General features: G+C 44.6%; 1 protein-coding gene across 1 annotated transcript in view; it reads left to right on the forward strand.

The window, feature by feature from the left end:
- Nucleotides 1-10665, forward strand: part of GRK5 (G protein-coupled receptor kinase 5) — a 55809-nt gene that overhangs the window by 41848 nt on the left and 3296 nt on the right. Inside the window, exons 10-11 of the mRNA XM_009071069.1 lie at nucleotides 980-1188; nucleotides 9003-9140. Of these exons, the coding sequence (XP_009069317.1) occupies nucleotides 980-1188; nucleotides 9003-9140 (347 nt within the window). The remainder of the gene's footprint in view (nucleotides 1-979; nucleotides 1189-9002; nucleotides 9141-10665) is intronic.

Genomic DNA, 10665 nt, shown 5'->3' on the forward strand with positions numbered 1-10665 from the left:
AAAGGTTTCCGTCTAGTTGCCGTTTTGTGTAATAGTTAAAACATGTTTGTATATTTATAATAAAATGGGTAAGTCCACACCTATGGTCATCTTGACCAGAATCATCTTGAGTCTTCTCCTATGTGCAGGAGAGGCTGCACAAAAGAGGAGTGGAGATTTGTGCATTGGTTAAAAAAGCCCCACAATCCCTGATTTAACAAGATCTGTTTTCTCAATTCATTGTAATTATTTTCATGCATTCTCTGGGTGGGCATATTTCTTGGAGTAAAAATTGCTTATGCTTATTTGACTAAATAGAAACTAGCTGATGTGAGCCACTGTTACACCATATGGAGACATTTATGAAAGCAAGCAAATCAGTTGTCATGTCTAAATTTTGTTATCTCAGTGTAAGTCTGCGTGCACACTAAGGCTCTGTGCTTGGGAGCACGTGTGGATGGATGTTTGTACCCATGCATGGAAGTGAAGGTGCCTGCAAGACAGTGACTATATGCCCAAAGCATTGTGTGGTTGCAATACGAAACAAATGGATTGGTTAGAGTTTTTTTAAAGGGGAGGTGGAAGTTATAAATTGACCAAAAAGACAGAATTTGCCTTTGAAGAAATGTCACAACTGTTTACAGGATGTGTGTTTGCATTTTATTTCTGCCCTAAGTGGAGAAGGCTGGAGGGACTCTTAAGATTAGGTCTCTAATATTTAGCTTTAACTTCTGGGTTTTTCTTCAATTGGACTGACTGGGTAGAGAAGTGAGAGGACAGCATGCACAAGGCATGTAGCATGTAGAGAAAACAACATGGCATGGAGCATGTTGCATTTTCTGTAATGCCATCAACATAAATCAGGAGGTATTTTTAGATTTTACTCACCATTCTCCACGCATGTGTATCCAGTCACCAAAATGAAACTTCTAGGCATTGAAGTGTTTTTCCTATGTAAATATCAAGCATTTCCACAAGACTATCTCGCTCTCCTCCACAGCTCCAGAAGTGCTGAACAACCAGAGATACACACTCAGCCCTGACTACTGGGGGCTAGGCTGTCTCATTTATGAAATGATTGCTGGGCAATCACCATTTCGTGGAAGGAAAGAGAAGGTGAAGAGGGAAGAAGTGGACAGAAGAGTGCTGGAGACAGAAGAGGTGTACTCCCATAAGTTTTCTGAGGAGGCCAAGTCCATCTGTAAAATGGTAAGGGGCTGGAAGGCCCAGTGTGACAGCTTCACTCACAGGCTGTATCTGTCAGGGTCTGAGTGGTAACACAGCACTGTAGAGGGGCTGCAGAAACAAGGACTAACCAAGCTCATCTCTTGATGGGATGACTGCATTCTCTATTCATTCAAATTGTGTTTGTTTGGGCTTGCTTCTCCATGAGATTCATCATGGTCATCTTGAGTCCTGTCCAGAATTTTATGGCCAAGGGAGCGGTATCTATCCTCCTGAGATTCTGAATGTTAGTTTGCAGTCAAGAATGCGTTTCTGTCTTTTATAACCTTGTAGAAAAAAATAAAAAGGACTCGGTGATGCAAGACTCTGGTTGTCTCCTGCAAGGAACCGAAAACCCCACGCTTCCATTGTCTTTGGTGGGAGCTGGGGGTAAGCAGGACAGAGATTATGCAATGAAATTATTGTGACACTCAAATGTTGTCCCAGCCCATCTCACTAACTTCGTTAGCATCTTTTCCCCTGGGGTGCCAGGGTATCCAGCTTTTCTTAATACTGTTGAGCTGTTCTTCAAAATGTTTTCTCACTCTTTCAGCTGGGAGTCATTTTGTAGCACAATAGCCATGTCTGACAATGGAAATCCTCAAACCCTCTGAGAAATCCCAAAGCTGTGTCTGAATTCATCAATGTCTTGTTGACATCCATCTTTAGAAGGCTGAATTGCAATATGGAAAAGGATGTGGCCTTTTTCTTGATGTTTGCTAACGAGTAAAGTCTCCTTTGGAGACAATGACATATCTGTGTACACTGGTAGAGGGAGAATGAAGGGAAAGAAAGGTCAACAAATAGGTAGTGAGAGTTTCACCAGTGTCTTGTGCAACAGGCAAGCAAACAGCAGATCAACAATGTTCTGGTTGGTTGGCTTCATGAAGAGACATTGAAGTCTCCTTGCAAAATAATAATGGTAGTATTGCCAAGTATCATGCCTGGAAGTCATTAACTCACAGTGCACCAACTCATTGCTGAATCCCCAGGGTAATAATTAACTGACATCACTTTTGATAGATACTCTAGGCCATTTACTGCCCTTAATCTGTGATTCAGAGCCCCCAGTGAAGTTGTCATGGGAAGCTCTAGGACAGCCACAGTCTCTTACAGACCATCTCATGTGCTCAAACAGCCTGTCTTCTCCTCTCAGGTAGCATCTGAACTCCTTCCAGGTGAGGAGCAGCATCTGCTGGAGTGGCAGAGTTTGTGCATGTCCTGCTGTTAGCATGAGTTGGAAATGTCATGGGGCAAAAGTTGTATCTTGTTGCTTCATCTGTAGTTAGTTGCAGGCATGAGGCCTAGAATCAGAATAGTTTGGATTCGAAGGTCATCTAGTTTAAATCATCATTAGTTTGGGTTTAAAGATCATATAGTCCAACCCTCCTTTTCTGGCTGACATACCTGTAGAAGCCCTTCTTGTTACTCTTGATGTCCCCTGCATAACAGAATGAAAGTACACTTTGAAAATAGCCAAGCCCATGAGAGCTTAAAGTTGAGGAGAATTAAATGTAGAATTAATGGAATAGTTCTGGGGTGACCTACTATTCCCAGGAGAGCAGACAGAGAAAGTCATTATACTCTAGTGGTCATTTTCATCTTCAAGCCATAGAGACTATGGTTTCAGGGAGTCGGGACCTCATGAGGTCGTCTAGTTCATTCCCTTGCCTCAGGGAACCATGAGCTATATATAAATCATTCCTGACAACTTGATCATTACTGCTTCACTGTCCAATCACATGGCATGTTTATTTAGGTGGTTTGTGCTAACTCTTAATGGATCCAAAGATAACCCTTCCCTTCCCTTTTGAGCATTAATGCCTTAAGGCAGGAAGAGCCTTAGTTCTGATACCAAGCATGGTGACATTTGTGGTTTTCCATCCAAAAGTCCTTTATTTTTATCAAGTGATATTTTTAAAAATCCATTATTCAAATACATTTTTTCAAATTCTCTTCGCTCTTTATATTGAAAACCAGAACTTTGTTGCTTTGTATCAGCATCTTAACAAGGAAATAAAAAGTAATATTTAAGTACCCATCGTATCTGCAAAATGAAGCTTGAAGTTGCAGTACATAAATCTAACTTGAGTCTTCACAAAGATCCAACACAAAATGCTTTCCCATAGTGGACTTTTCAGGGCAGGAGTGAGGAACATGTTTCCCACCATATTCCCTAACCTTCTCTTCAAAGTTTTCTCCATGAGTTAATAGCATCTCCATCAGGAAATATATTGCCTTTAGTGTCACTCCATGTCAGCCTTCTCCTCCTGGATGTTTGTGCCCTTTGCATTTTTTCAGGCACATATCATGGCTCCCATTAATCATCATCCATCCTGTATTTCCATGTTTCGTTTTGTAAGTAATTTCCCATAAATCAGACCTCATTTTGGACTGAAACAGAGATGAATAATAAATAATTAAGAACAGGGGCAGCTGGCTTTCTGGGAAGCTCCCCAACCCATAGTTCCCATATAGCATAACTGCTTCATGGTGTGCTTTTTCTGTGAAAAAAATCCCATCTTTCTAGGAAATGCTCCTTGTTTGTTGTTGTTATGACTTGTACTGCGTTCATGTACATGCATGTTTTCCCTGACAAGTGCAGTCATGCATTCAGAGATGTGACATGAAGTGCATTCAAGTCAACAGTATTGGATGGGCCCATATCTCTGTGCTCTTCTGACACTCAGTGTCCTGCTCCTCTAGGTTTCACACAGATTGTGTTCCCTGATACTTTCCTTTCTGCAGCTCCTATTTTACTCCATGAAAGGGATCTCTGATTGGAGGGTGTAGAGAAGACAAACTCCCCAGGACAGGCGACAATGGGCACAAACACAGGAGGGTCCTTCTGAACACTGGGAAACACTTTTCTGTGGTGAGGGTAGTCAAATACCTCCACAGGTTGCCCAGAGAGGCTGTGTAGTCTCTATGCTTGGAGATATCCAAAGCCCAACTGGACATGGCTTTGAACAACCTGCTCTAGGTGACTGCTCTGAGCAGAGGGATTGGACTAGGCAATCTCCAGCCTCAGTTCTTCCACGATTCTAATCTCCATTCCCTTCCCAAAGTGTCCCCCCAACCAGCTAAAAGATGATGGATTGTTTTTTGCCCTAAAAGCAAATTTTTTCTCTTCCTCACTCACCACCAGAAACTCTGTCATCATATTGCTACTCCTGCATGCTTTCATCCCTCCTCTCTGCTTTCATCCCTGGAAACCAACTTGCTCACACATTATGACATCTTAAAGTTTATCAGTGCTACCTAAGGATAACTGCTCTTTCATCTGTCTTGAGAAGCACCTCACACACATCAAGGTACTCTTCAAATGATTATTATTGCTATGGATAATAGTAATAATAATAATAATAAATCTTCTGTCGTAAGCCTGCCTTTGTAGTAAGCTTAATTGTCACCCATGTCCGAGAGGCTTTTGACTCTTCAGTTGGCCACATTGGGCTGTGATTTCATAAGCATATGCAGTGTGACATACAGCTAGTTATGTCATCCTGGCATCTATAATTCCCACACCATTCTCTTCTCTCCTGTAGTAATTGAGAGGTGACCATAGCATCACTTTCATGTTCTTTTAAAATTGTTTAAAATAATGTTACTTCTGTGTCAGTGTTGAAATTTATCTAGGTGATTCCTTAAATTATTTGATCATCAGAGTCAAGAGAAATGGTTTTACCATTCCCTTTGTCTCCTTTCATTAGCAGCAATTTTTTGTTTCCCTTCCTCCTATGATTTTTAGGGCTAACATCTTAGGACTTGGAATTATTTATTACATGGTATGATCTGGATATGAACTGACTGATTACATGAAGATAAAGCAGTGCTTTGGGGATGGTTGGCTTTTTTTAGCAATCCTCACAACAGTTGTTGCTCTTTGTAAAGGAAGCAAAACAAAGTCATGGAAAATGTCTCAGACATTGCAGAGTTTAAATCCCCAGTGGGGATCAAATGAGTGACATGAAAGTATCAGAGAGTTCTTTATATCAAGGTCTTAATGTAACTTCACCACTGCTACTCAAGACTCTCTTTGAAAGTCCTGTTCTAGTCATGCTTTGCCCATAACTCTGTAGGCTAAACCCTAAATGTTCAGTGTCATCTGGAGCCTTCATTACCAGAACATTAAGCTCTGCTTAGCATCCACTTCATGCGTGGCTGGGTGGCCTAAGCCATCTTGAGATTTGAATCTCTGTGAATTATCTGCAGGCTTTAGCTGTAGAGTTACATTTAAAATATTTGATGGAGTCACTTGCATTGCTGTCCCAGAAGGGCTTCTCATCAGCCTGACGTAGCTGCTTTTTGTTCTTTCTATTCATATTAAATAAACCCTTTGAATTAGACAAGAGTGTAGAGATGACTCAAAATGTACAGTTGTTACCTCCATTTGCTTTTCCAGGTCAGATTCCCAAATGGGATTCATATTTCAGGCTCTTGGGCAGGTTTACTATTGCAGAAAACTCCTGGAGCTGCACAAAATGGTAAAAGACTCATTATTCCTTGGAGAAAGGAAGGATTTTCCTTTTTGGAAAATATTCTAGTCCATCCTATCTCTTGATATCCACAAAAAAAAGCCAGGAAAATTGCCTGGTTTCACCTGTTCTCATCTCTAGAGCTGACTGCATCTACAGTTTACCAAATTCCATTAATTTCTTACATTTTTCTCCATTGGGACACTCCTCAAGAGTCAGGCAGCTGCTCCTCTGCAGCAGGGTTTTGCAGGATAATCCTCTCCTTTCTGTGGTCTTTCAGTCCCAGCCTATTCCCAGTGGCCTGTTCCCTTTGTGTCTTTCAGCCTGCAGTGGCTAGCCACCCACAACCAACTGCATTCATGCTCCAGAGAGCTCCTTCTTGCATCTGAAGTTACTGAATACTCCTTTGTTTACCATGGAAGAGCCCAGGAATCTCCAGGCAGCCTTTTTCTATCCTCAGCTACCCTATCCTGACCACACACTCCAAACAACTCTGACACTTAGGGCCTGACAAGGGTAATTTCCCAGATTAGCTTGGTCTTCTCTCTCAGTCCAGAGTCCAGGCTGCACAGACAAGAAGTAATCTCCTTTCATCCCATTACAGCTGACTTGAGAGCAGAAACTGCAGAGGTCTTCTTTATCATCTAATGGCAAGTTCAAATTTACCCCTTCCTACTGCAACTTGCTCCTCAGCAGGACTGTTCCTGAAAGCTTCAAGGTAACATTTCCAGAAGTGTATCATGGGTAGTAAAAATGGTCTTTCTGCCTTCAGATTCTTCTTTACACCTCTCAGGAATATCCTGTCAACATGAGACTAGAAGATCAAATGAACTTTTGTCTCCTCTGCCCAGCCACAACAGAGCAAGCTAGATTCTGGCCGGAAATTCCAAAGTAATCTTCACATAGGCTAAAGCCATATATGCCTGTTGGGATTTTAAAAAAACTCCAACAACACAATAATAAACAACAAGCCCCAAAACACCTTGACAACAAAAAATTTTGCCTCAGGACCATGAGAACTGAAATTAGAAATTAGAACAATTAAAAAGCAAAGAATCTCTTTATCCTTTTACCCAGGGAGAGCAAGGTCCAGAGGAGTGCTCTGAGAAGGATCTTTTCATACAGCTGGATGGATATGGTATCATGTAAATCTGTGTACTCAGAGGATGACTAGTCATAGAGATGTTTCCTCAAGTCTTTTTTCATCAATGGATCAGCCAGTTGTGGTGACCAGTCAGACTGGATGTCACCACCTAGTCCACATCAGAGGCAGAGGAAAGTGTGAGGAAGAAAGGGATGTTGCTATCTGCAAAGTTGTTGTTGTGGCCAGTAGTGCTAGCTTTCCCCCAACCCTCAATCCACACAGTCTCCCCTGGCTATTGCTGCTGCTATTGCTGAGGCAGAAGGACCTGAGCAAGAAGACTCTTATGTCTCACAAACCCTTTCACCACCACTTCTGGCTGCTGGGCTGCTTGCAGGGGACCAGCTAGAGTGTGCATACCTGGGGCACACTGATTGCCAAAGCCATTTGCCTTCTCAGGCTGGAAATGAGGCCTTCAGACCAAAAAAAAAAAGGGGGGAAAGTGGGCCTTCAGACAAAAAAAAAAAAAAAAAAAAAAAGCAGAACCGAGGCAGCTGTTGGAAGTCAGATAAGAAAACCACCAATGCCCAGGGGGTAGCAGAGTGCTCAAAGGAGCCTAAAGAGCTGTGACCCTGGAAAGGTGTGATAAGGACCAGAAACCCCAGCTCTAGCCAGGCACCAGAGGAAAGATTACAACATGACATTAGCAACAAAGAGTTATTTCAAGGTTCCCTCTCGCTGAGATGATGGGGCTGAGACAGCACCCCAGGCAGAAGGTGTTGGGGTGCTAAAACCCTACAAGCAGCATCTCCAGATGGCTTTGCACCAGTGGAGAGGCTGCCAGGCTCCCTGTGCTCCTCCTGCAGGGCTGCACCTGGCGGCTCCTCCTCTCCATCCCTCCCAAAGCTGTTTGCAAACTATCAGCTGCATCTGGGACAGTCCTGGGGACTCACCCAGGGGAGCTCAGAGAACCCACCCCACCTCCCTGCCCCACCTGGGTGCTGAGTCCCCCTCGGGCTGGTAATCCCCCTAGCTTTGCTGAGTGTTTCGGTGCTATTTTGGTGTTGCTGGTGCCGAAGCACAAGAAGGACATGGAAGTGTTGGAGCAAGTCCAAGGAGGCCACAAGGTTGGTAAGAGCACTGGAGCATCTCCTCTGTGAGAGCAGCATGAGGGAGTTGGGGCTGTTCATCCTGGAGAAGAGAAGGTTGTGTGGAGGCCTCAGAGCACCTTCCAGGATCTGAAGGGCCTACAAGGAGCCAGAGAGGGACTCTGTGTTAGGAACTGCAATGATAGGACAAGGAGTAACAGATTCAAAATGAAGGAGGGGAAATTTAGGCAAGATATTAGTAAAAAGATTTTTTCCTGTGAGGGTGGTGGGACACTGGCCCAGGTTGCCCAGGGAGGCTGTGGCTGCCCCAATCCTGGCAGTGTTCACAGCCAGGTTGGATGAGCCTTGAGCATCCTTGTCTAGTGGGGAGGTGTCCCTGCCCAGGGCAGGGGGTTGGGTCTGGATGATCTGTAAGGTCCATTCCAACCCCTAAAATTCTGTGATTCTGTTATTGTGCACAGCCCATCCGGGGAGGGGCGAGGGCTGAGCGCTGCTGCTCAGCTCGCCCCTCGTGGGTGAGGATGTTCGCAGGCTCCTGGGACGGTGCCGGGACCGACCCCTGAGGGGAGCGATGTCCCCGCGGCCTCGGCGCGTTCCTCTGCTGCCTCCCGACGGCACCGGCGCGACCTGCAGCCACTCTGCCCCCACAGCAGCCCTGCGCGCAGAGCCGGGCCGCGAGGGGTGGTCATATCATAGAATTATAGAATTTTGGGGGTTGTAATGGACCTTACAGATCATCCATCCCCAACCCCTGCCCTGGGCACGGACACCTCCCACCAGAGCAGGTTGCTCAAGGCTCATCCAGCCTGGCTGTGAACACTGCCAGGGCTGGGGCAGCCACAGCCTCCCTGGGCAACCTGGGCCAGAGTCTCACCACCCTCACAGGGAAAAACCTCTTCCTAGTCTCTATTTTGACTGTAAGTGCTTTACAACAGGTGATTTTCAAGGGATTTCTCCAGCATGTAGAACAGTGCAGTCCTAGTCCATTTAACTTCAGCCTTTAAGTAATGGCAACTAAAACTCCCCTCTGTTCTTCCCTCTGGGCACATTCAAAAACAACTGGAGATAAAAATATCTTTGTAGAGCTCTTGCTTTTCTGACATCATCACCATTCATCTTGGCGTGTTTCAGCTCCTCACCAAAGACGTGAAGCAGCGGCTAGGATGTCAAGGGGAAGGTGCAGCAGAGGTGAAGAGACACCCCTTTTTCAAGAGCATGAATTTCAAGAGGTTAGAAGCAGCAATGCTGGATCCTCCCTTTGTCCCTGATGTAAGTATGACAGGAAGAACTCCCAGTGGCCTCTTTCCAGAGATTTGTTTCCAAAATAACTTCTCTCTCTTAGGGCTGTCATCACTCTCTGAGTGGGTAGCTGCCCCGGGAAGGTGTGAGAAGTGGTGTGGCTGGAGTGGGGAGGCTGGGAGGAAGAGGAGAGAGCTCTGCAGACATGTGTGCAGGATGGGTGGGCCTCTAGGCAGGGTGGTAGGCTGGAGCATGATTCATTCCCACTCCTTTTACCATGGCCTTCCTGTGTGAGGCTGGAGGCACTGGGAACCTGTGTATTCCCTTATCCATGGCAGTAGAGTGAGAATAAGCATGCTCAGGATCAGGTGGTGCTTGGAGCAACCAGCAGTGAAAGCCACACGTACGCATTCAGATTTATGGATATATACACTCAGGTGACACCAGAATTGCAAAGTCCAAAGCTCTCTGGAACTGAGGACTGAACTGGATCGTCATGAAAATAGTAGTGTGTGACAGAGAGTCTGAACCAGGTTCAGCTATCAAATGTCACCTCCAGCAGAGAAGGTGACTTGGACATGAGAGAGCATTTTGAACTTTTGAGTGTTCATGGGGCACAGAACCCAACTCGAGTCCTTACTCAGATTTACGCACCAGTCTTACACATACTGGAAGTCTTTGTTGCATTGGCAACAAAACTTTTTCCACTCTTCTGTGGTATTGGTTTCTACCCCAGTGCATGGAGTTATCTGATTATTTTCCTCCTGCAGAGCTCTCTTTCTGGCTAGACCTTCAGTCCTTAAAGTTCCCATATGGTTCTAAATAAACACTGCCATTTTAACATATTAAGGAAAGTAACATCTTGGCAGCTCTCGTTCACGTTGCTGCAAACTGAACCAAACCAAAGTGGTTTGAATGTTACAAGAGTTTACTTTAGCTGCTCTGGTTTTGCTTTACATTTTACTATGTGGCCTAGTTATTCCTGCCAATTAGCCCATGGTGTTACAACCTGCTTTAGTGGGAAGAAATAGGAGACAAGCTACTATTTCTTTCTGATGTAGAAAATTAGAAAATTCTGGGCTTAATATTGGGATCTGCCTGAGTGTGTTAAAAGCTTAGCTGTGGCACGAAAGGCCTAGAAGGCACCTCTTAGAGACATATTTGCTGAAGCAAAGGCACATTAATTTTTATGGCTATTTATTGGGAGCTCAAGAGCTACCCCTAATTTAATTTATTTGGTACTTCATCCATAGATTTCCCAGTCTTTACTGAAGTCAGCTGCATCACCCAAAGCTATGTAGCCAATGGCAGAGGTTGTAATCCAACCCTTGTCTCTCCATCCCCTTCTAGACTACTCTGTCTCCACAAAAATGTTGTTAATTGCAGCTGTCAGGAATGCAGAGGGATACAGCCTCCAGCAAATAGGACTTTTGTCAGGAATCAGCTCGATTTGTTTGATCACACTGCTCAGAACGAGTTGGAGTGCTGCACAGTTGACCCCCTGGGCTGTGCAGTGCAGTGTGTAGACAGTAGGATTCAACACATGCTGGAGTTC

The sequence above is a fragment of the Acanthisitta chloris genome, unplaced genomic scaffold (assembly GCF_000695815.1).
Source record: "Acanthisitta chloris isolate BGI_N310 unplaced genomic scaffold, ASM69581v1 scaffold21753, whole genome shotgun sequence".
NCBI lineage: Eukaryota > Metazoa > Chordata > Aves > Passeriformes > Acanthisittidae > Acanthisitta > Acanthisitta chloris.